The 27,730-nt window shown below is 37.5% G+C and overlaps 1 protein-coding gene across 3 annotated transcripts in view; it reads right to left on the bottom strand.

Moving 5' to 3' along the window:
• Window positions 1–27,730, bottom strand: part of LOC126351810 (uncharacterized) — a 584,469-nt gene that overhangs the window by 17,308 nt on the left and 539,431 nt on the right. For all 3 annotated transcript variants that reach the window (XM_050002637.1, XM_050002636.1, XM_050002638.1), the window contains exons 3-5: window positions 21,820–22,020; window positions 13,565–14,050; window positions 5,035–5,277 (exon numbers count right to left, since the gene is read on the bottom strand). In XM_050002637.1, coding sequence (XP_049858594.1) covers window positions 5,035–5,277; window positions 13,565–14,050; window positions 21,820–22,020 — 930 coding nt within the window. The remainder of the gene's footprint in view (window positions 1–5,034; window positions 5,278–13,564; window positions 14,051–21,819; window positions 22,021–27,730) is intronic.

The raw sequence follows: 27,730 nt of genomic DNA, 5'->3' as shown, positions 1-27,730 counted from the left end.
AGAAGCTTTTGAAATGTGGTGCTACAGAAGAATGCTGAAGATTAGATGGGTAGATCACATAACTAATGAGGTGGTATTGATTAGAATTGGGGAGAAGAGGAGTTTGTGGCACAACTTGACAAGAAGAAGGGACCGGTTGGTAGGACATGTTCTGAGGCATCACGGGATCACAAATTTACCATTTGAGGGCAGCATGGAGGGTTAAAATCATAGAGGGAGACCAAGAGATGAATACACTAAGCAGATTCCGATGGATGTAGGCTGCAGTAAGTACTGGGAGATGAAGAAGCTTGCACAGGATAGAGTAGCATGGAGAGCTGCATCACACCACTCTCAGGACTGAAGACAACAACAAAACAACAACAACAATGACTTGCCACTCTTTCTATAAATTATCTGAATATCTAGAGTCAGGGACTGAAGGGTTCTCTGAGCTACGTGGCAAATAGCAGTGTTTGTTGTAAAGTTGTATGACAAGTAGAAATGTACTTGCTGGAATATCAATAATTACGTGCATCACTGTCCAGAGAGCAGGGGAATATCTGTGGGCGATACAAAGACAACAATGTGTTCTGAATCATGATACAATGTAGACATGTTAATGTTCACTATCAACTATCTCAATTCTGTTATTGGGACAGTCATTGTCCCCAGTAGAGAAATATTTCCTCCTACTGTAAATAGGACTCAGTATTTACAGTTTATAATAGTATTTTCCAAAGAAAATATTTTTTTTTACATTTTCTTTGGCAAACATCATTGTTATCAAGTGAATATTAAGCTGCTAATAGCAGCTAAATAGTAAAACTAAGGGAGCAGCAGCTTTTTTCAAAATAGCAGCTTTCTTACTTATTTGCTCAGTTTCTTTGGGAGATTGCTTTCATGGATCAAGGATGCACAATGTTATTGCTACAAGATAGATGATGCTAATGTGTCAAAAAAGCACTACTGCAAACCAAGACATAGGCTTCAGTGTGTGTAGGAAGCCCAGTGATTACTGTCAAGTGTAGCTGTGACTGGGAGCAGAACCAAAAATAGATGCTATATGGACCTTTTGTAAATTCTAACTGTTTTTATGGAGCACATAATTAAATACAAGAATAAAATTTTGTGGGAACCGACTGGGATAATAGCTGCTGGTAAGCCTTTTGGGATGTAGGGTTGTGGTCCAAGAAACTCTTCTGTTCCTGGTGTTTCAGGACATCCTCAGAGATGCTCTTCCACTGAGTCTTGCTGACTTACTGGTTGGATGTCCGAGAGTATTGTATATATACTCATATCCTGAAAGGTTTATCAGCAGCTATGTCATCCAGCTGTGAAAGCCTTCATTCTATGACTGGGATAATGCCGAGTGGGCACCTGTCAACTATGCAACAATGGCATACCCAATGTTAACTCTCAGAAAACCTGCAGTACAAACAAGCAGGGTGCTCACTGCCTCAGATTGTGCAAGACAGAATGTCAGGAACACATGATTCAGCACTTAAACAACAGTGCAATGCAGTGCAGGTGTAAGATTCTTCAGTAATGTGACTATGTGTAGCAACTTCACATAGGGATGACACAAAAATGCTTTTCAGGTGGCAAACTTTGCATAAAGGAACACTCTGAAGTAAAATATTAGTCTAGCCAAGAACAGTGACAGGCTCAGAAAACAAGAGAACATTTGGTCACTGATATGGGGGAATGAGGCCATTGAATGCTATGAAATCCTGTCCTCCTTCCACTGATTCTCAGGGTCTGGTCACTCCATCTGCATCACTGATACCAATGGAAGGCCAGCTCTGCTAGCTGCAGGATGGCCTGCTATGCTGTGTGCTGCTCTGCTCTTCAAGCTGTATTCCTGCTAATCATACTTGTGGCTACACAAGGAGCTGTTGATCTTGGGAAAAGGGTGCCAGTGCTGCAACTCCTGAGAAATACAAGCACTTCTTTACCAGTTGTATCTGGGACCACCACTGGTGCTGTCCTTCATGTTGCTGTTGAGTCTTCTGCCTACATGCCACCCTGACAATCAACAACACAAGCACGCAGATTTCTGAGGCCAACCCTCAGCGCAGCTTCACTTGACAAGAACACTGAGGCCTCAACAGTCATCTGCAGCCATGCTGGGCTGCTGCAACTGCGCTGTTGTACTGCCCTATGAAGGAGCCATGGCTCTGGCCTCGGATAATGCTAGGACTGTGCCAGCAGATTTCTCACCTGGCACTGACACGCTACCCTACACCCTATGCAATGTGAGCTCAGCACGGCCATTGTTAGGCCACACTGGGAAGAACACAGAATGGAAATAAATGACTTAGTTGAATGATGTCTCATTAGTGCCGCTGGGCACCATACAGCCACATCTCTGCACTTCTGCTCAACTGTCGTACACCCATGTAGAAGGCTACACCTTGCAGGCTCATACATCATTCTCATTGCAGTCAAACAGTAGGAAGTGCAATGTACCAGGCTGTGTCGACTTGGAATTCAGAATCCATACTACTGAGTTTGTCCATTCTATAATATATTTCGCTTCCTTCATAATGCAATTCCAGGGGCAAGAACCTACCAATGCAGACTTTACCTTTGCTTACATTATGTGGTGCATCATGCTATGACAATGCTCAGCAATTGCAAATTTATTCTGGTGGCTGGGTCCTATATTTTGCTGGTGTTCATTGCAAAGGCTTTACACCATACACCAGATCTGACCAATATATTGACATTTCACATAGGCATCAGATCTGGAATATACCTAATTTTCTGATGCTGATGTCATCTTTGACAGTGTCCAAAAAATTCCTCAGTTCCACAGGGGTGAAATACACTTTTAATGTTGTGTCCATGAAGAATCATACCAAATATTGAAGAATTACTGTTGAAGTACATGCTTACTCATTCGTGTGAAGGTAATCCACATGTCATTCATGACTGTGGACATCGGGTATGTTTAGCATCAATGTATTAACCAGAATACTTGGAGACAGGATGTTTAATTCCCACATGTTGTATAAAGTTATGTAGACTGAGCCAGGCTTTATATAGATCTGCTAGGACCCTGTATGCAAATTTTTGACCTTATGAGAGCAAGAAATTTGAGATCTACTAAATTTATTATGAAGCAATAAATCTGGCAAATCTATAGTTCACTCCTTGTGTTTTGTAAGATATCTTGAGTGGCTGATGAAGGTTTGTAGAGCCAAAATTAAATAGTGACCTTTAGAAATTACCAGATGAAACTGGTTTATATCAACCATTTGGCTTTTGCAAGTGATCTGGTGACAAGACCTTCTAGTCAACAAAACTTCAACACAACATCAGTGTCTGGATGAAAATGTTAAAGAAGAAAGGAGTAAAGGCATATATTTGACAAAAACAAAACTCTGATTTTAAAGGAAAGAAACATAACAGTTGAATGAAAGCCACTAGAATAAGTTTGTGGATTTAAGTACTTGGTCTCTGTTGTCTGTGCAGATGGGAAGATGAAATTACAGAAAGAGATGGAGCACTAGGCTGCCTTTTTAACATAGTCAGGCGGAACTCATTCTCAGCAAGAGATAAATATCCAAAGAGACAAAGATGGTTTTATACAGATGTGTCTATAACCTATCTATTGCTGTGGATAAGCAAAACAAAAGTCAGATCAAAGTACCAAAGATGAGATGCCTCAACAAAATACGAAACAAGAATTGAAGGAACAGGATATAAAAAACAGCCATTCCAAAAATTTAAATACAAAGGTGATGGAGAAGGTTACCTAATAGCAACAGCTGGAGCAGTTTGGACATTTACAGTAAGTATTGAAACATTGGCAGTCAAGGTTAAAAGGACAAAGGGATAGAAGAAGCATTGCAGTGAAGGGATGTTAGTAAGAGAGCAAGGAGGAAGAGACGGAGGTTCTCTGCACTATGAGGAAGATGAGAAACTGATGAAGTGAGTACTCATTGATGGACTGGTTAACTACACAGAAGTATTATTTATTTCTCACAAACAATTTGCCTGATATTCTTGAAGATTTCTCATGTGTTGTTTCAGAGATTATATGAGGTACCCACATGCTTTGGAAGGCATAAACAATTTTTTTTAAGCTAAGCCTTTCCTGGGAAATACTCAGTTTTGGAGGGCTAATTTTACAAACTTTGCCTTCACCTAAACTAAATCATCTGAGTGTTCCTATAAGGACATTTACCTATGAACATGAAAGAGATGATAGCACATGTTCCTGCAACTCATGTCTCATAGATGCAGTTATGTCTGAAGAGTTTAGAGAAGCATTATCGAAAGAGTTACTAAAAGTGTGAAAATGTTTTGCAAAGGACATACTGTAATTAATAGTACTTGTAATGTTGTAGCTGGGTACTGACATGTATATTAGGGCAGTTGTAATGAAAGCAATTTGTGTCATTAATAGATTTTGGTTTGTCTGAATGTTAAATCTTACTTAACAGCTTCACACCATAAATTTTATTGTTATTGTTGACCTACAACAGGTAATTCTCATCTAACTGACTCGTGCTCTTCATGTAAAACAAAATAGAGGAGGAAGACAACAGATGAAAAATAAAATATTATTTAGAATTCTGAAACTGTGAACTACATTGTTAGCTGGCTGCTGGATTTTCATAGTTTAGATCTGTTTATCAAAACTTCTCTTTTTTACAGACAAAAGTGCTCAAAATTACACAAAGAATAGTCTGTATACACTTGCATAATAAATTGCTATGACACCCTGTTTGTATAAATCACCCTGAAAATACAATAAGTCAGCATAATTAAATAAAGTTAAGATTTCTTCATCCTTCTCTTTGTGTTTTGTACTTTGTCTGTAAGCTAAAAACATTCTTCAGATGAGAACTAAAATGCCTAAATTAGAGTTTTGGAACTTTTTTACTCCATGAATAACGAGAATAGTTCTACTTTTTTTTTTTTTTTTTTTTTTTACAAGGTATGTCTGTTAATCGTAAAATATGCTTAACACTGTGATGAAAAATAAGATGTCTTGGTATATTAATGTGATATATGTATACTGATCATGTAAAGTGAACATACCTCTACAGGCTTTACGACAAGGAAGCAAAACATTGTTTCCCATTGGTTGACATGCAGGTTCAAGCAGTGAACAAATGAACTGACGTCCCCTGTCACTGCAACCTGATTCCAATATCATTTCAAAGTATGGCAGAGCTGCATCAAGGTCTGCTACCTGATTTATACCAGGCACCAAAGGAAGGGTTGTTAAGTCATAAGGCAAAACACCCTGACACATTTCCAGGCGTGGTGAGAAACATAAACCTGTGAAAATGTTCATTATAACATTACATTACAAAACTATGAGTGTTTTGATAAATCACGAAATGATGTATGTTCTAGCAATATAAATGTTTACATTTTTAAAACTGTTAACTACTGATTATATCAACTATTCAATTTAGATATCTTTGATGCATTGGAACTTTAGTAAATTAAGTTATTATATTAAAAATAGTTTTATCTAAAGTTTTATAATGAGGTATCACAAATGATGGCACTGAAATTGACATAGGCAAATGATAATAAGATCTTACTATTCTGGAACTTTTGGATTCTTCTGCCAAAGATACAAAGGAAAAGTTACTTGGGTTAGCTGATTGAGAGAAACATAATAGGTGCATCTTAACAAATTCATCTTGTTATCCTTACGAACACAGTAACTGTTATATGTTGTCACCACTGATGAACATGTAAACAGAAAATTCATACATGCCCTGTAGGGGTATGTATGAGTAGTTTTCTGTTTTATTGAATCCATTGTGTTGTATCATTTTGGACATGAGACCAAAATGTTACGAATAAATATAATGTTTATAAGAAATCTGCTGAAGTTGTATTTTATTTTCATTGAACTATTTAATGTTAAAGCATGTTGTTTACAACACAGTCTTTTCATATTTGTTCTGGATGACTCTTTGGAAAGTTAATGTTTTCTCATATATCTAATAAGTATGAGGGGGTTACCACTCCCCCCCCCCCCCCCCCAAAAAAAAAAAAATGCTCTGGATGGAGCTTGTGTGTCACGCATTTCTGCTGCTAGGCACATATAGTGCAACTCATTGTCAGTTCAGTGACGCCTGTGTTGTCACCCTGGCTTGTTCTGTTCATCTGCAGTGATTGTTATTGCTAGTGCTGTTTTGTTCTTGTTTCGTTTGCTATGATGGTAAGTTTAAGTGAACCATGTGCAGCTGTGAAATTTTGTTATCTACTCAGAAAAAATGCTGCTAAAACTGTTTTAATATGAAAATGAGCTTACCAAGATGACAGTATGGGAGCAACTCAAATGTACAAGTGGTTTGCTTGATTTGAAAATGATGACTTATCGATTGATGACAATCCTCATTCTGGACATCTGTCAACTGCCTGAATCAACGAAAATATTGGAAAAATTCGAGAGCTTGTACTCACAGACTGTCAACAGACAATTGATCAACTGTCAGAGATTAGTGGGTTATCTTGGAGTTTGGTTCAGTGAATGGAAGATTTGGGGATGAAAAAGGTCACTGCCAAGTTTATTCCTCCGATTCTGACTGACAATCAAAAGTAATATTGAGTTGAAACAAGTTGTGCTTTGAAGCAACAGCTTGAAGCTGATCCAGATTTTCTGTCAAAGGTCATTACTGGTGATGAGTCATAGTGCTATGGTTATACCCAGAAACAAAGCAATAGTCAAGCCAATGGAAGACATTACCATCAAGTCAAATCAAACATCAAAACAATGCTGATTTGCTTTCTGATGCCAAGGGTGTAGTTCATTCAGAATTTGTTCCCCCAGATCAAGCCATCATTCAAACCTGTTATTTGGAAGTTTTAAGAAGATTGCACTACAACATTTGTCAAACAAGACCTGATTTGTGACAGACAGGAGACTGGATCTTCCACCACAACAATGCACCAACACACTCTGTTACACAGTTTTTCGCTAATAATGGCATGGTTCCACTACCCTGTACAACTCACTGACTTGATCTGTCTCTATTTGACTTTTTCTTATTTCCACATATGAAAACGTGGAAAGGACGCTGATTTTACAACATTGAAGAATTCAAGAGAAAAGTGAGGTAGGAGCTGTCACAATATTATGAAAAAGAAAGTTGCTACTTCCCATATAGTGGAAGTGCTGACTCACAGATAGGGGTTAACAAAAACACTATCACAATACACCAAATATATAGCTTTTTGTTGTGCCTGTCTGTGACACAGCATTTCCGCTATTTGGTGTGTAGCAACTTTCCTTTTCATAATATCGTTACATTCCATCTTGACTACAAAAAATTTTTCTAACAGTGGAAGCACTGGCGGTGGGAGGAATGTATTACTTGCAATGGATAGTATTTTTAAGGGGATAAGGTTGTTTTATAAACAATTTGAAAACATATAGCTTTTAAAAAATAATTCCAATTTTTGGGTACCCCCTTGCACAATTTTACTGAAATATTTTATACCACAAGCTGTAAGACAAGGTAGCCATTTAGAAAAAGCTTAATATGTGGAACTGCTAACAATGAGAGGTAGTGGTTTAAATGTTGTGTCTTAAGCATATTGTAATACTGCTGTAATACTGAAAAAGTATTATGTGCATATTTTTATGTGCTTATTTAGAAAACATCATGTTTAGCCAAACAGTCACTTAAATTTCACTCTCATAATAAAATCAATGTTTAATTAATATTTTTGGCTTACATGTCAAGGGGAGGGCCCTAATAATTTTCTTTTTCTTCTTCTTCTTCGTTTTCTTCTTCTTCTTCTTCTTCCTCTTAGCTTAACACCCTACACTTTAATAATGGAGAATGGATGTTGACTCAAGATATTTTTAAAGTCATTACAGTGACAGTTCATCATAAGAAGCAAAGGTGATTCTGATATGACTGCCTGATTCATCTTTCAGTTCTGAATTTCTCGCCCCATCCTCACAGGTACTGGCAGAAGTAAAGCTGTGGGGGCGGGACGTGAGTCGTGCTTGGGTAGCTCAGTTGGTAGAGCACTTGCCCGCGAAAGGCGAAGGTCCCGAGTTCGAGTCTCAGTCCGGCACACACTTTTGATCTGCCAGGAAGTTTCAATTTAAAACTATTGCAATTGTAACCTCATTTTAAGGGTGTTAGGGACAAGTAGAGTGAAATCAATTTCTTGATGGCCAAAAATTTTCCTGAATTATATCAGTACATTTTAAATTGTAGTTGTATATGCTTTTTTTTCCCATGCCACATTAGATTTAGTGCATTATCCAACACAAATAGCACAATGATATTAATTTACTGTGAGTGCAATAAATGCTGTAAGTGGTTTGATTCACAAGCATTTTCCCGTAAGTTGTCAGAGAAGAAAATTGAAATAAAATGTCTTGGAACATCAACACCTGTTACCAAGCTTACTTAAAACAATTTCTTCAAAAGGTAGGACCTTCGATAGAATTTTCAGAACGAGTAAGTTTGAGAAACATGACTAGTCATGCAGTACCAGTGATGCTCTGTTTAGTTTTCCGTGAGAGCTACTTCGAAAATTTTGTGCAAATGTGTCTTTTTGAGAAATTCTTGAGTGGCAGTTGTTATATCTTCCAGCCGAATAGTTTAATGACAGCATTGAAACACACTTGGCAATAACAACTGTTTGTTTATTAACATGAACTAGAAAAAGCACAGCATATGAAGACAATGTCCACAGAACTTGATGTCAGTCATAGATGATGCCTAGCAAGTGCTCACTAAGACAAAGTCTACAAACATCCAAGTCATGAGGAGCAGGAAATATAAAAAAACAACACAGTCCAATGAGGCTTGTAGCTCAGGGGAAGTCACTGACGGACAGCAAGATGTTGTAACAACATGGTCCCATGAGGTGGTTTCTCCTGGGCAGATCAAACTGAGATCCTGTGAAGTGGTGCCTTCGGAAGTGGCTGACAGAAGTCCAGCATCATATGGTGCTCACAACAAAGGCAAGATGATACCTTGTAAAGGGCAGCAGCAGCAACAAGCTTTGGGTCCATAATGTAGACTCATACCAGTTGATAGGCAGTCAGAGTCCGGAGCATAACTGGGCATTGAGGGGTGAAGTGGTGACCTAACTATACCTGCATGGAAGACTATATGGGTGGTCTCATGTACACACATGACCACGTGGTCATGAACAGGTGTCTACAACTGAAGAGCTGTGTACAGTAATGTACACACCAAGTATCAGTGACTTGCAGCCCCAGACACTGTGGTGGCTTGGCAGCAGGTGGCTACAGGAGGCTTGGCAGCAAGCTAGTCAGTGACTCCTCTATTAAAAAACAATTTCTGAGGTGACACAGGGACTGTACTTGACCTGCAAAGCATATCAATTAAGAGTGGTGGCTGAATATGCAGGGGCACAGCCCTGCATACAGCATATGCCTCTCCCCTTAAAAGAGGTGGCTCAGCAATCTCAGAGAACTGCAGCACCCAAGGGAGGAGGTGTGACACAGCGATGCAGAATGTCCTATCAATTGTAACAAAACACCAGAACAATCAGCCACTGTGCAGACATGTGCTTCAGAAGATACCAACAAATTGCTGATTATTGTAACACAACCTTGCATTTCAAAAACACTGCACAAAACCAAAGCACTATGCATAAAAAGAACCCCTCTAAATAAGAATGCAATATACACTGAACAAGGTGACTGGGACGTGCTGCAGAACCATTAACATTTGATATGCAAGAACAGAAAAATTGCATACCCATTTCACAATAACTTCCAAAAGCTCAGTGTAAGGGTTGTGAATAAACAAAAATCAAACCATTAAACAACAAAAGAAGATGATCCCAACAAAAAAAGCATACCATGTTCAATTTAGGGAATGACAAATGGCCACTGCAGGTGTTGATGGGGAAGTCAGGGCATGGGCAGGGCTTGTGGCAAAATTTCCATGAAGGCACAACCAAATGCCTAGAAGAAAACATGATGGGGTCAGTGGCGCCAGCAAGGGCAGTGGGACCAGTCACAGGGCCGGCAAAGCCTGTGTCCAATGTCATCACATGCAAGGGCTGGGCCAAGAGCAGAAGCACTTCCCTATAGAACTTCGTGAACAAGAAACTGAGTGCTGCATCTGCAAACAGCTTGACTGAAAGTGGTCCAACTTGCCTCACACAAAATTCTTGGAGGCCCAATCTGGACAAAGTACATGGACATGCTTACTTGAACACTGTGAGGAAGAACTTAACGAAGAAAGACTGTCACTACATACATACACATCAAACCCTTTCACTAATAAGTGAAAGTCTATAACCTGTGGATGAGAGGCTGGGAAAACTGACCACATGAATATAAAGTGTATAACTGTTGATGGCATACAGCCCAGTCCTCTTTCCAGCTGTCAAACAGCTGAAAATTCAGTGCAGACATGGGATGCAACCACCATAGTCAGAACCTGAGTGAACTGAGCTGTGCTCTGCAAAAGTGTCTGAATTTGTTGACTGTGTAGCTGAGTGACTTGAGTCAAAGATTGCTTAACAAATGGACTGACATGATAATGCAAATAAACACTCAAACCATTCATGAAAATCACTGACAGTAAACTGGCACAGAAGTAAAAAAAAAAAAACGCCAAATAATCAATTAAAACAATGCAGACCAACAACATCAATTAAGAGAATTTCTATCACAACAATACTTGAATGGACCATCCAAACTATGCAGAAAAATAGAACAGCTATCAAAACCAAGTTTCACAAACTTGCAACTACTGAGAAACTTGGACACCACTATCATAATGAACTGCAAATGAATGCCTTCCAAAATCTAGGCAACCACATCAACACACAGTAATGGAATCCAAGAAATGAACAGTCCTTGTCCGGTACATGGTTGGACATGCCTTAACTGTCATAGGATTTGCAGATGGTGGCTAACACCACTGAATACAGACTGTCAAAACACAGTAAGTATGAATACACAGCCATCAAGATAAACTAACACACAAGGGTATACTCATTCATCTGAAAACCATGCAAACAATCTAGAAAAAACAAAATGCTGTTTCAGCACACAAACTAATACACATCATGAACTAATAAAACACACACAAAGGACAGCCTCATCACCACTATTGTGTATGGCAGACAAGAGACGAGGAGACAACTTTGAAACACATTTTAATAAACATGAAAATATCTATTTGCCATTCTCATGTCCTTTGGCTGGCTGGTGTGACTGACAGCATTGAAAGACACAATTGCATTAATAACTGTTTATTTAGTAACATGAACTAAACTGAGTACAACCTCTGAGGATAATGTCCACACAAATCAGTACTGCTGAAAAGTTGATTCTTGATGCCTAACAAATGCTCAACTAAGACAATGTTCATGAACATCCATGTCACGGGGAACAGGGAGGATAAGCAACAACACAATCCCACAAGGCTGAAAGCTTAGGGGCAGTCACTGATGAGCAGCAATGTGCGATAATGATGCATTCCCATGAGTTGGTGGCTTGTGGGCAGTCCAGGATCAGATCTTGTGAAACACTGTTCTCAGGAGCAGCTATTGGAAGTCCAGCTTTGTAGAGTGCTCATGGCAAGGGCAAGTTGACAACTTGAAATGGGCAGCAGCAATGGCAGGTGTTGGTTCTATAAAGGGGATTCTTTGTAGCTGACGGTCATTCAGAGCCTGGAGCATAACTGGGCATTGAGACATGAAGCAGTTACCTAAGTATGCATTTACAGAAGACTAGTAACTGGTGTCATATGTACATGTGGCCACCTGTAGGCGAAATAGGTGCCTGCAAGTGCAGCACTGTGTATCATGACCTGCTTGCCACGTATTGGTGCAGCTTGCCCACTCAGAGGCTCTGATGGCTGCAGGAGTCTTGGCAGTAAGCACCTCCCTTATTCTTCTATTGGCATAAAAAACCTTCATGGTGATGCATGGGTCATACATGGTCCATGAAACATATCCATAAGTCTGATGGTTAAATATGCAGGGGTGCAACCCTGCATACACCACAACAGTTGCATGACTCCATCAACAGCTGATGCAGAGAAGAGAGAATATTTTAAATTTTGTGAATATTCTGAAAAGCAACTCTGACAGTTTAATCCTAAGAAGAACATGTTTGACCACTTTCTTTTGAATTTACTGCAAAGTGTGAGCCATGAGTTCATCAAGTCCATACAGAAGCAGAGATGTGTGTTTCAAGGAAATACTGTTGAAAGAGGCTTTTGTGTTAACAAAGAAGTTGTAGTAGTAAACTTATAAGAAGATACTACTGTTATGGAAAGAAGTGTTTACATTGCAATACAATCATTAGGCACTTTACTTAATAGGGAAAAACAACTCAGTGGGGACATACAAAATAAATGATACTAGCGGTGATGAATTCTTCTTCAAAAAGAGTATAAGCCTTAAAAGAAAGGAAATCTGATGAACATGAAGTAGCCAATCTTAAAGCAGAACAATTCAAGAACAAAAAGAGCTCAGAGTAAAAAAAGAATGGTTATACAAAAGGCAAAGAAAGATGCTGAAGTTTTATATGTTGAAATTTTAGGTTTAGCTAATAAACTTAAACACTGACTCTTTCACAGTGAAAGTCAACATTTGATATAAATTTTTTACTTTCATAATTTTTATATTATCTACATTGCTACATTAAAACAATTTGTATTTTAAATAATGTGACGATAAAAGTATGTAAAAATAATGACACCCCATAGTAAGTGAGAGTTAAATTTTTGTAGCATTTGACAAATGGTGTACTACAAGTCATACATTGTTACATTATTCATGTTGATATACAGTTTTAGGTTTCATTCAACAAGCTTTCAGGTTCATTAATGAAAGTGTTTTTGTCACTGTTCTACACATATTTTTGAGAAGTCATGAATTTAATTAAACATATAATGAAAAAGTCATGAATTTGATCATCTGAAAATCAGTAGACATCCTGTTATAGCACAGAAAACCTAGTGTAGTGTTTCGTGAAAGTGAATAAGAATGCTGGCTTTTATATTTTCTTGCATTTAAGCTTTTTTGGGCAACATGTAACGACTTCATACAGTTTCTTCAGTTGCTTGGATGATGTGTGATTTCACAGGATAATAAAAGAGAATGGATACATTAAAAAGAAAGAATACGCTGGTCATGACAACTTTAATGGAACACTCAGTTCAGACCCTGAGTAATAACTTTTATTATCTATCTAAAACAAATCCTGATGAAGAGTACAGAATATTATGGCTTGTTTTTGTGAGGAGTATCATCACACAATTGTTATCATTCTTTCTTCTCATATGGTGCTTTATGAAACCCTCTGAAGGAGAAATGGATGTCCATCAAATAACAGAACATCTTGGCATCAGTAAGGAACTCTGTTACATGCAGTCTGAAATTGTAGATGTCATACTTGCTTTTATCTAGCAAATAGAACTAGTTCAAACAGCCTGAACAGTACTTTTTATCTACTACTCTGAAATATATTGCAGTGACTGCATTAAATATTGCAAAGGTGTCATTCAGAAACCTGCTCCAAATATTAAAATGGAATTATGTTAACGAATTACTTGAAATGATTTAACTCAAAATATCCACTCACCTTCAGACTCAGTATAATTTTCATTGACAGGACCTTCAACTCTGCTTTCCTTGGATGGAGTTGTTGGCAATGTAGGAAAAACTGGGCTTCGTGATGCTGCTGATGATACTGACTGCTTACTTTTACCATACTTAGACACAGTTGTTAATTTGTGAAAATCATCATTGCCAGTATCAGACACATCTTTAGCTTTACTTCCATTCTGCTCAGTTTTTGATCCATAATGACCAGACTGAAATGCTCCTCTTATTTTGTTTAGAAGTTGTGAGGTAGTCAGCAAAAATTCATTGTTAATATCAGATACAATATCTACTGGTTGTGTTTCATTTGTTCCACCATTTGTAGCTTTATTGAAGTCATCATGCTCTGTAACATGATTTTCTTGTGACTCATTAGAAACTGTGGAAGTTCCAAGATTTGGAGCTGGTACTATTTCAATGAAATCAGGCCGCAAATACTCCTTCTTGTCACTTGAGTTATCAGTTGCTGAAACAAAATTATAGAATTATTTAATATACCTTTAACATGGAAAAGTGATAAACAAAGAACCATATTATTATGTGAGATTAGTATCACAGAGTTGTACAAGATCAGGATGAGACAAGATCCTACCATTATTTTTCAAAGTATTTATCATTTGATATAACTTATAGAGGTCTATGGTTTCGCCAAAGATATACTACTTGAAAAGGCATATTTGGTCTTTCACTTTGGTGAGATGATGTATTCTTATGATTGAGGTAGATGAAAAATAGCCAACTACTGAGAAGTAGGAACCTTCCCAGAGGAGTATGGATTGCCTGTGTGTATGGTACAATGTCCATGTACTCTGATACTGGGAAAGCAGTACTCATAACACTTATAAAGCCCTCTTATAAACAGGCCACCATCTTGGAATGGGAGTCATTACAAGGATTAAGGGTTGCCTTTGCATGCTGATTCAGTTGTTATATAGGCCAATTATAGTCCAATATAAATCTATCTCCTATGGTACAGAGGAAGTGGGACTCATACTGCTGATACCATTAGTATTTTGGTATACTGGAGAAGAACTCAGTTTTGCACCACCCAGGCACATAATCAAGAGACTCACAAGGGTAGTTCTCCACTCTACAAAACAGTACAGCAGAAATGTTGAACATATGGGAATAAAATTGTACAATCATCTCCAACTAATAAAGAACATCACAGAGCTAAAGCCAATTAGAATAAATGTCTAACTCAGCACACTTAAGTTATGCAGGGTGATTCAGAAGGAATGTCACATAATTTGTGATATGATTTTACGTGTTAAAATAAACTGAAAATGTTCTATGAACATGTGTCCAATTTTTGGTCATTGCAGAACTGGAGTGGTGGCAACTTTCCTTTTCATAATATTGTTAGATTCCATCCTGGATTTTCCATTGTTTGAAGACCACAGACGTACATGAATGGATAAGAAGTCGAGTGTGAATGTTAAGGTGCTGTGGTGGACAGGAGGACAGAATGACAGTGGGGCAGATGAATTATCCCCCCTACAAAAAGTGTAGAGGTTCTCCAACAGATGACAGCACTGCGCTGTTGCACTGTGGCAAAAGCTTCAAGGTACACAGTGTGCAATTGTGGCTTGGATCAGTGAGAAATCATGAGGCCATGTGTGTGTCATGCTTTAGTGTTGTTTGATTGAGCAAGCCCATTGTGTCTGTGAATGCCACATATGTTCATCCATGCAGAATACGCAGATATTAATCATGAACAAGTACTGTAGTGGCAGTACCTGTGCAACTGTGATTTAATACCAGAAACATTTCCCTGATTGATAAACCGCTGTGCTGCGTATTTTCCAGAGATTTTCAAACATGGCATGAATCTGGGACACTACCCAGTGTGCACATAACATCAAAATGTTAGGTCGTCCAGTAATTTCAGGAAATGGACAACATTATTGCAATGGTACAATGAAGTCCCACCACCAGGCATGACACATTAGTCATCATCTCAAAACTCTACAAATACAAGTGTGATGTATGTTACATTCCATGGGCTTTTACCCATTCCATTTGCACGTTGTGCAACATCTGCATTCAGGTGACTCAGTAAGCAGACTGCAATTTTATGAATGGGTGGCTGTACACAGAGACACTGTGCAACACACTTTGCTTACAGATGAGGCTACATTTAGATGCAATGGTATCATAAATGCCCACAATTCTCATACATGGGCGATGGAGAAGCCACATGACACTAGGAACACAAGGTTCCATGTTAGGCTCTCAGAAAATGTGTGGTGTGGTATGACTGATAACCTGGTGATAGGGCTTGTGTTCCTGCCAAACCGCATGACAGCCACAGCATATGCGCATTTCCTGATAGAAGACTTACCTCCACTTTTGGAAGACATGAAATTAGAGCAATGATGGAAATGTAACTACAACATGATGGATCACTGATTCACAGTATCAGACAAGTATCCCAGTATTTTAACGAAACATTTCTTCAACAGTAGGTTGTCTGTGGCAGACCCTTATCTGGCCTGCCAGACCAAATGACCTAATCTCATTAAACTTCTCTTTATGGGGTTGATTAAAGGGGGACGTATACACTATGAAGGTTGGTATATGTCAAGAACTTGTCACTCATGTCACCAATGTTGTTACCCACATTAAAGCCCACTGAGATGATGGTCAGTGTGCAATGCAGCACACCCGTCAGCATATTGACAAGTGCAATGACATGGGTGTGAGACTTTTTGAGCACCCCTTGTTGGATGGATCAGTCATCTACCCCACCATTATTCTGTCCACCACAGCACACACACACATCATTCTGATATGTAATATACTCACTCGGCTTTTATCCATTCATGTATGATTGTAGCCACCTCCAGTTCTGTAATGACTGAAAATTGGACACATGTTCATATAAATTTTCATTATTTTCACACATACAATCATCTCACTCATCATGTGACATTCCACCTTAATCACCCTGAGTGTGTATAAATGGACAAATGAGTATAAGTTTTGTTTTAAATTTTAGAGCTTGTAACCTTCCTGAACAGTGTAGTAATGATGTCTGCAGAGTTCAAATTTTCTTTTGTTATCTGTGTTTATGTATGTTCTTTTTTAAGTTGCCATTAGTTATTATTTCCTGATTTGTTTAGTAAGCACCTACGTTGAAATTAATAATCATTATGTGAATCAGTGCACCTTTATATATAATTCTTGAAAGAAATATCTGTCAGTTACGTATTTTTTAAACTCTAATAAGAAATATCTGTCAGTTACGTATTTTTTAAACTCTAATACTGGTAAGTATTTTCTCTAAGATTAATACTTATTATGTGAAATAAGCTTTCAAACATAACTATTGCAGTACTCCTCTTTATTTACTATCATTTCACCAACTCAGACTTGTCCTAATAAGACGTACTTTCTTTACACTGTATGACCTAAAGGACCAATACAAAAATTACAATTCACCAGGTATATTGTTAATCAACGTCAGACAAACACTTATACACTTTTGTCTCAATGTAGTATGCTTGTACCTTCAAGCATTCATATAAAAGAGCAAAAAGTCACTGGTTTATGTTAGATGTGGCTGGCATTTATTGTAATAGTATTTGGTTTAAATGAAATTCCTCTGGACTAAATAGTTCGGGGAATCTGGCTTGTTTTTGCCCTGCTTTCAGTCTTATAATCACATATGCACAATCTATCAAATGAATAATAACTTACAGACATTTAAACTGTTTTTCTCTCATTAGTTACTCATAACAAAAATAATGTGCATAATACTGAAGCATGTTCAGCAAAGCAACATTGGTACATCTCCTTTATCAAAGATTTTCAGGATGTTTTTTCATTTCAGTATTTATAACAGAGTCTACATTGTTTTGATTGTCCACTAGTCCAGTCTGTTCCCTATGTTTTAGTATTTTGTGAAAAGTTAAAAAATTATCCCATTCATTTCATATAATTACAGTTTTTTTGTTTCTTTCTGAGTACAACTGAACTTGCTACTTGACAAATGAAGTTAAAGATATGACATGAGAACAATAAAATGGTCATGTGTAAGATGTGAGAAGTGGCATGAAAAAGTAAGAAACACGAGGAAACAGTAGGAAATACTGACCAAAGCTGAGGCAAATATATCACTGGAGCAAGTGAGATGAGTTTCCATTGAAATTAAGGGGTAAGAGCAATGAAGAACAACAGAAAAATGCTGGTGAAAAATACAAACATGACCAGAGACATTTGGTCAGAGGGACAGAGTAGATCACTAAGAACAAAATTTTCTTTTGTGCATTATAACAATGGAAAGGTCTGCATCAATAATTGTTGTTGTTGCTGTTGTTGTTTATGTCATGCTAATACCATTCTGTGCTACATGTAGCACACATTTGTTTATGCTGTAAAATGTTTTCCAGCCATGGAAAACTAAGATCATGCATATTTGTTTCTTGATTGTGATTTTTACTGCTGTTGCCAGTCCATGTAATGCACTAAACACTATTTTCTTTTTTAAAGGAGTGACCATTTTTATATCAATTTTACTGCTTTCAAGTGGCTGAAATGACTGGTCTTCAATAGCTACATACAAGATTCACATTAATGCAAATTAAAGGTACACTTATGCCTATAAGCCACACTAACAGGAAGGAGTCCTTAAAAATGTGCAGTTTAATTAATGACAACACTTGCTTCAGAAAACCACAAGAAAAAGTTATCCACAAAAACATTCATGATTACTGCACAGGGACATAATTTCAGCATCAGACAATTTCTAAGATTCATCATGTTTATGGAAAGTTACCATTATCTTTATGAAAACAGAAAAAAAGGCTCACTTCAAAGAGATGGAGGCTGTTCACTTTTATCCATCTACATTAAGAGACAGACACTATTTATATGGGTAGAATCAGTGTGAGTGCTGTGGGTATAGGCTTGAGGTGAAGGAGGAGAGCCCTGTTTCTATCTAGACTTGGACCTGGAATCTTGTCTGCTAGTCCAGTGTCTCACTTACCACATTCTCTTCATATCAATATTTAGTACATGTGTATTTATTCTCATGCTTACAAATACTAGTAGGGATGAATGTAAAATCATTCTAGTGATGATGCAGGTTGCAAATGGGGAAAACCACTGACATAATCTACTTTATGAAAGGGCAGATTGTTGTTACCTGGCACCGAAGAATGAGCATCTCAGAAATGGTGAAGCCTGGTTGGCTGTTTGTATTTTGGTATTGTGTGTATATATGGAAAGTAACTGAAGGAGGATGAAACCACAATCAGGCAATAAGATGGAGATCTGTGCCCCATCGCAGAATATCTCTGCTCTGTAGAGCAGGACAGGTGCCAGAGCTGATGACACAGTACAGTTCTAATGCAGTCACAAGTGTTTCACAGCACACAGTTCAGTGAACATTGTTAAACGATGACCTTCGTAGCAGATGACCCTCTGTGTTCCCATGTTGACCCAAGGACATCATCAGTTAAGACTGCAGTGGGTAAAGAACAACTGACAGTGGGGGATGTAATAATTAATAATATTCCACCTTTAGTCACAATATTCTTATTTTCTGAATCCTGTCCAACAGATTTTGGAGCTACAAATCTCTTTAAAGGAACTTTTAGACATAATGGAGCAGGAGACCATCAATTTGTGAGGAGACAGTGTTGAAGGTTGAGAAAAGCATGCGTGAAGATCGGCAGATCACCTGGTTGATCTATGCACATTGGTTCCTGAGGTTTCTCGAAGCACAGCTCACAGAATTTTAACAGAAACATTGAACTACTGGAAGGTGTGTACAAGATGAGTGCCATGCATGCTGACTGAGGACCACATGCGTCAACGAGTTGATGCTTCCCGCGCATTTCTTCACCGCCTTGCAGCCAAACAGGATAATTTTCTGGATTCAATTGCCATGGGTGACGAAACCTGGGCATACCACTTTACACCTGAGACCAAGCAGCAATCACGCCAGTGGCGGCATCCATCTTCGCCAAAGCCACGGAAATTCAAACAAACACTGTCTGCCGGTAAAGTCATAACAACCTTTTTTGGGATCAGAAAGGGGTATTGTTGGTCAACTTTATACCCACTAGGATCACATATTCTCCATGACAACGCTCATCCACACATTGCTCGGCAAACCGTTGCTCTCCTGGAACAGTTTCAGTGGAACATAATCACCCACCCACCCTATAGTCCTGACTTGGCACATAGTGACTATCACCTATTCCCTAGATTAAAAGAACATTTGGCTGGAAAGCAATTCAACTCCAACAATGAGGTGAAAGAAGAGGTTCATAACTTTCTGAACACAATGACAGCGAGCTGGTATGACATAGGCATACAAAAACTGCCACAGCATCTACAAAAATGCAGAGACAGAAATGGTGATTATGTCGAAAAATAGCTAAACGATCAAGCTGTAAACTGATGTAAACCACTGTAGAAATAAACAGGCCTATGTACTTATAACAAAATAGGAGACCTTACTTTTGGGATTACCCTCATAGAATCTGCAATCACAAATAGCCCATGACTTAATATCTATTAATATCATCATCAAGAGTTGACCACGAATCAGGAGAAACATGTCACCTGGCCAGGTGAATCACATTTCTTGTTACACTAAGTTAATGCCAATGTCTGTATATGTCATCATCCAGGAAAACAACTGCTTGAAACATGCACAGTGCCACAGGGACAAGCCTGTGGAAGCTGTATTATGCTATGGGAGACATTCACCTGGGCTTCCGTGGACCTGTGGTAGTGACCAAAACCACCAAGACAGGTGTGGACTACACAAACATTATTAAGACTTTCTGCATCTCTTTATACTTGAGGGCTTGCAGGATGATGATTGCATCTTTAAGCAGGCTGTCCATGTCACAAGGCCAGTGGTTTGAGAAAAATGATAGTGAACTCACACTGAGGTCTTTTCATGTAAATTCATGTAATCTGAACCAGATGGAACACATCATGGACATTAGCAGGTGACAGCTCTGAGCCAATAAACCACCAGCCCATAATTTATGGGAATTTTTTGGTATGTGCACAGTCGCTGCTATATTGCATTTCAAAGATGGACCCACACATAATTAAGCAGAGAGTTTTAATGATTTGGCTCAATAAATCCTTCACAGAACAAGATTTCAGTTATAGAGCACTACATACATGTAGTACATCCATTTTGCCACTGATAAGTATCAAATGCTTTGTTCTGAAATCTTATTCAGAAATATTTTCTGTCTGGAGAAGTTTCATCAGCTTTCTACAATTTGTGAATGCTATTAAGCTTTTTCTTTTTCCTACTTTGTTTCTTTATAATATATTGTACTTCCTGAGTTTTTTCTTGTTTATTTTCTATTCTGTGAAAAGTCTTTTCTCTTTCTTCCCTGAGTACTGTTAATCACAGAGCATTTGTTAATTTATTCTGGTTGCTTGTCAGTCTTTGATATAATTTTATGAGGTTCTGTCATGTAATTTCAAAATACAAATGTAACAAAATGTGCACTATTGATTTTTAAAACAGAGCAGAGAGGCTATATTTTACATGAGAGAAACAGAACAAGTGGACCAGGCATGATGGCAATGCCAAAGCCAAAAGGAATCAAATCCTAATATTTTAGAACTGGTACTTATTTGATGAGTGCAAAACCTGATATCTGATAAGAGAATAGTTGAAGAAAAGAAAGAAGTCACTTAAAGCACACTTCAGATACAATTTTCACAGATTTAATATCTGAAAGTTGAAACTTAATATGTTAGATTCTGTTATCACTTATACTTTGTTTCTATATCTTGATTGGCTGCCTTTTTGTCACTTTATGTGACATTTCTTGTGCTTTTCCCTCTAACTACCTTATATTTCACTTGACAGCAAACCCACTGGTTCAAATTATTAAGATTCAGTGTATTTTTGTTACCTATTTGTATGAAACACATTTCAGTCATTAACACTTCATCATTTAGAGGATGATACACATTCCCATCTTTCATATGTTTCTAATTTTTTTTACAAGATACACACACAAAAATATTAACAAAGATGTTTAATTGACATGGGTAATATTTTAGTCCTTAAAATGACTAATTCTGTAACTGAAGAAAGGAATTAGAGTAACAAGTTATCTTGACATTAATTTTTAGGCATGGGCAATAGGATCACTTCAGTACTCAAATAAAAACATACTAGCTGTTTTATAAATATGATGCAGTGAAATGAATATGACAGTTTGAAACTAGGACTACATGTACCTGTTGTATGCAGTAAATGTTGTCCTGGAGTAACACGCAAATCTCCTTCATTATACGTCACACCCCCAAGATCTAGAATAACATCCCCATCCAACGATACTACATCATCAGCTGCTGAGCCAGATGAATCAGTAGTCCAGTGGGCCTCAGATATCTTGCCATTAGAGCCATCCTTTACAATGGGTGCAATGACTTGCATGTCTGTTAGGAAAAAAAGAGGTAAAACTTCTGTATAACTCCACAGCAGTTTCAAAGTTTGGTAAAAATTAATGAAATTGGTGTTGATTACGGTAAAATGTTATGTTGACTACCTTTAGAAGTACCTTATGTTATACCATACAAACATGAAAGGAATCTTGGCAAGTGTATCACAGATTGATATTTCTTGAATATAACTCACACACTGAATTATATACTTAGTATTTAATTTAAGAGTAGAGACTTCTCACTAATAGTAGAAGCACTGGGCCATCAACAAGTACACAAAAAAGAAGAAAGCTTGCTAGCTATCAGACAAATATTTTAATGAGCTGAGAAAACACACACACACACATGAAAGTTACCAAGTTTTCTTGTGTATCTATAGACAGCTTAACACTTATATTATTCAGTGACTGGTCTTCTTTACCTCTAAATTACTTGCATTCCACAAGAGTTTTCCTTACATAAAATAAGGGAAAGGCCATCAACACCTATAGCGGACTGATGTGCAGAGCACAGAAAAACCTACAAAAAACAACATTTACATTAGCTTTCGAGCACTAGCTCATTTTCAAACAATAGTACACACATTCAAACACACAACCACACATACATCCATAAGCACACTCCTGTAGTCTTTGAAGACTTGCTGAGAGTTTTGGTGTGGCCTTGGGAGCGTGTGTGTACTATTGTTGGAAAAAAGAGAATGCTTGAAAGCTAGTGTGAATGATGTTTTCTGTTATGTGTTACTGTGCATTGATGCACTATAGGTGAGTGGTTGCCTTGTCCTTCCTTTGTCATCATCATAATAATCATCATTTTCCAACTCCAGTTTCCCAGGAGTGGTGTACAAGCACTTTTTATCCTCTTCTGTCTCAATACAGCTTCTGCTCCAGGACGGCATCTCATTTGGGTCCTTCCTCCTCCACATCTGATCTTACAGTCTCTATCCAGCACTTTCTTGGTCTTCCTCGTGGTCTTCTTCCTATGACGTTCAGATTGAAATACCTTTTGGCAGGTCTTTAGCTGTTCATTCTCATTATGTGCACATACAATGAAGCCTGCATTTCTTTATGACACTGGTAACGGGAATCTCTATACTTGCTGCTTTTCTATTCACCTCATTCCTGATTTTGTCCTTTCTATTTGTGTGGTTCACAATTCTCGTGAATCTCATTTCTGTTGTCTGAAATCTGCTGAGGTATTTGTTTTTTAGGGTACACGTTTCTCAGCCATATCTTAGGATTGGTACGAAATAGCTGTAGTACATAGTCACTTTAGCTTTTCATGGCTTTTTATCATCCCAGAGAAGATTTCTGATTTGACTGAAAAAATTGGATGCTATTTAGACCCTAATGCTGCAGGAGTAATGTATAGGAAATGCAAATGTAGCACACTTATTGTTGATGAGTACCTCACAGCAAATTTGCATTGGCTGTATGATTTCATCCATGCTCCCCCCACATCCCCCTTCCACATATGGAAAATATTATTGTTAAGAAAAAATTGTACGTCAAATATTATGTACACAGTGGTTGGCTAAGCATAGAATTTATTTTTATATTTGTATCTTCTTATTGAAAAGTGTTCAAAAGAAATTATATCATGAGCGCAATAAAAGTAAAGCAAGGGTAATGAAATGTAGTTGAAATTACATCAGATGATGCTGGTGGTACAAGCTTATAAAATGACCCCCTAAAAATAGTGGATGAATTTTGCTACTTCAACAATAAAAAATGAGACAGTAGCTGGAATAGGGAGGATATTATATGCAGACTGGCAAGAAAAGGTAAATATTATTGAAAATGAGAAATTTACTAACATTGAATATAAATTTAAATGTTAGGTAGCTATTTATGACATCTGGAGTGCAGCCTTATTAGTAGTAAAACATAAATGGCAAACAGTTCAGACAAGAAGGGACTAGCAACTTTTGAAATATGATGCTACTGGAGAGTGCATAAATAAAATTAATGTGAAGGTACTGAAAACAACAAAACCACATTATTGTAAGTCCAGTTGCTGTACACACACACATAACAGCAGAATTTGTACCTCCTGAAGAAGATGGTTGTCGCTTATAGAAATATTGTGAATAAAATGGAAACAGCAACTTGGCACAATTCCTTGAAACACACCATTAATGAATCACACAAAGAAAACTTGAGGGATCATAAAAATTCTAGTTGTCATATATCTTGTATATGTGTAGTGTATATGAAACATGGTCCAAAGAAATAAAAAGTAAATAGCTTTTTGACTCAGTTTCAATAAGATCTGTACTAACAGCTCTTGACAAACAAGGCACTGATTTCATGTGTGTGTGTTCTGTGAAGAATATACATGTCAATGTTACAGCTTCCATTAAACTTAATCAGGATAGTGAGAGATTCAGAAGTGAATGATGGGTCAGGCTATCCCATCAAAACCATTTTTGTTTTCTGATGATGCATTGTCGCCCTAATAAGGTAAAAAAAAAAATCTTGAGTCAACATCCATTCTCTATTATCAAACTGTGGGGTGTTAAGAGAAGAAGAGAAAAATTATTATGATACTTCTCTTGGCATGTAAGATAAAGCATTAAATAAAAAATAGAAGTTAAACATTGATGTTGTTATGAGAATGAAATTCAAAAGACATTTTTGCTAAGCATGATTTTTCCAGAGTACTACATATACAGTTTCTTCTCATTCCAGTCATATAAGGAGCACAGGAAGAATGACTGCTTAAATACTTCTGTGTGTTTATAAATTATAGAGCACAGCAATCAGTCGTCCTTTTTTTGCCGGTTTTTCGGATAGTCCCTAGCCATTATCAATACACCATTTTCTGGTCTCGATGCATGGCAGTTCCCTGTTGTTCGGACGTCAGTCACAGTCAGTGATGCCTGAATGCCTGAACAACAGGGAACTGACATGCATTGAGATTAGAAAATAGTGCATTGATAATGGATAGGCACTAGCTGAAATCTGAATTTGCCCCAAAAAAAAAAAAAAAAAAAAAAAAAAAAGGATGGCTGATTGCTGTGCTCTGTAATTTATAAATCATATCAAAGTCGCTGGGTGCACCCACTTTCCTAAAGGAATGTAACCTGACTTCTGTGTGTTCTGCAATCAGTGTAATCTTGTCATCATGGCCCTAATGGGTATTGTACATAAGAGGATGAAGGATATCTTTATAGTCTTCAGTTAACAGTGGGTCTTGAAACTTTGTAAGTAGGCTTTTGCAGGAAGTTTGACACCTATATTTAAGGATTTGACAACTTACATTTTTCAAAATTCTGTGATGGTCTCTCACAAGTCAAACCTATAATAATTGCTACCCTCCTTCTTTGTATACATTTAATATCCTCTTTTAGTCCTATTTGGTATTAGTCCCACATACTTGAGCAATATTCTGAGATGGGGTGCACAAGTATTCGTTAGCAGTCTTCTTTGTAGACTACCTGCAATTTCCCAACATCTTACCAATGAACCAAAGTCTACCTACCACCTGCTTTACCTATGAGTCAGCCTATGAGATCAGTTACCCATAGGTATTTGAATGAGATTACCAATTCCAACTGTAACTCTTTGATATTGTGACAGAGGATGCTAGCACTTTTTCATTCTGTGAAGTGCACATTTCTGAACATTTAAAACAAATTGAAATCTTTGCACCTCTTTTAAATTGTGCCAAGAACTTGCTGGATATTTGTGCAGATTTTTTCAGATAGTGTTTGAATATAGATTATTGCATAGTCTGCAAAGTCTATGGTCACTATTAAACTACATCTACATCTGCAAACATACTCCACAAGCCACCATACAGACCATGGTGGAGGGTATGTTGTACCACTGGCAGTCATTTCCCTTCCTGTTCCATCACAAATAGAGCAAGGGAAAAACAACTGTGTATATGCCTCCATATGAACCCTAATTTCTCTTATCTTATGTCCGTGGTCCTTATGGAAAACATACATTGCCAGTAGCAGGACTGTTATACAGTCAGGTTCAAATGCCAGTTCTCTAAATTTTCTCAATAGTGTTCCTTGAAAAGAATGTCTCATTCCCTCCAGAGATTCCCATTTGAGTTCCTGAAGCATCTCTCTAATACTTGTTTGTCGTTTGAACCTAACAGTAACAAATCTAACAGGCTGTCTCTGAATTTCTTCAATGTCTTCATTTAATCTGCCCTGGTGCAGATCCCAAACACTCAAGCAGTACTCAAGAATAGGTTGCACCATTTAATCTGACCTGGTGCAGATCCCAAACACTCAAGCAGTACTCAAGAATAGGTTGTACCAGTGCTCTATATGCAGTCTCCGTAACAGATGAGCCATACTTTTCTAAAACTCTCCCAATAAACAGAAGTGAACCATTCGCCTTCCCTACTGAAATCCTCACATGCTCGTTTCATTTCATATTGTTTGGTAACATTACACCAATATTTGAACAACATGACTGTGCCAAGCAGGAGACTACTAATACTATATTTGGATGTTACAGGATTGTTTTTCATGTTCATCTGCATTAAATTACATTTTTCTGTATTACACTGTCATTCATTACACAAATTAGTGCATCCAGGAATGTATTCTGTATGCTCATATCCTATCAACACTCTATAGTGAGTCACTGCATTAATGCTTTTCAGAAAACTAGAAATATAGACTCCATCTGTTGTCCTTCACTCATAGTTTGCAGGATATCATATGAGAAAAGGACAAGCTGAGTTTCACACAAGTGATGCTTTCTAAAACTATTCTGATTTGTGGACAGGAGCTTCTCTATCTTAAGGAACTTTCCAGTATTTGAACTGAGAAAGTTCAAGAGTTTTGCAACAAACCAATGTTGGGGTATTGGTGTGTAATTTTACCATTCTTATACACAAGAGTCACCTGCCCCTTTTTCCAGTCATTTGGGAGTTTGTGTTTGGTGATCGTCTGCCACGTCATTAATATACAATATGGACAATAAGGGTACCAACACATTTCCCTGGGACACACTTAAGGCTACTTTTACTTCTATCAATGACTCTCCATTCCAGATAACATGCTGCTTTGTAACCTATTTGGAAGTTGTTTTTGCTTCTAGTACTGTGGGTGTGAATTCCACAATACATCCTTAATTCAGTCTTGCTTTTACCATAAATATTTGAGGAGCATCCCCAAATCACCAAAATCAGATCAAATACATTTAAAGGTGGTTTTGTGATACCACTCTTTGAATAGGAGCAGTACAGCACTTTCTGCAGAAAATATTTTAAATAAAAATACCATTAAGGAATATATGTATGAGAATTTAGGTGTAAGAATACCTAGGTACCTGAAGATGATTGTACAAGAAATTTCCTTAGCGATGAATTCACAAGTCAGATTAAAGAAAAACTGAAACAAAATATTGCCAACTGGTACTTAATGTGCCTTGTCAAAATAATTTAACTGTGCAGTTCTCCCAGATAAGTTGTATTATTATGGTACTGCTGGTAATTGGTTTCCTTACTGTTTCACTAAAATGATGAAGAGAATTACATTAAGAAACTCAGGGAGAGTACACAATGAAACAGCATAGGGAATAATTACTTGTGTTACAGGTGCAATACAGGAACTGATGTCAGATTTGTTCTTGTTTTGCATAAATTATCTTCTATCACATATCCAAGATGCAGAAACAGTTCTCATCACTTATGATATAAGTATTTCAACACTTGAATGTTACTGGTGTTTTGG

Source organism: Schistocerca gregaria, chromosome 1 (genome assembly GCF_023897955.1).
Source record: "Schistocerca gregaria isolate iqSchGreg1 chromosome 1, iqSchGreg1.2, whole genome shotgun sequence".
NCBI classification, from domain to species: domain Eukaryota; kingdom Metazoa; phylum Arthropoda; class Insecta; order Orthoptera; family Acrididae; genus Schistocerca; species Schistocerca gregaria.
This window is presented reverse-complemented; position numbering and strand designations above follow the sequence as displayed.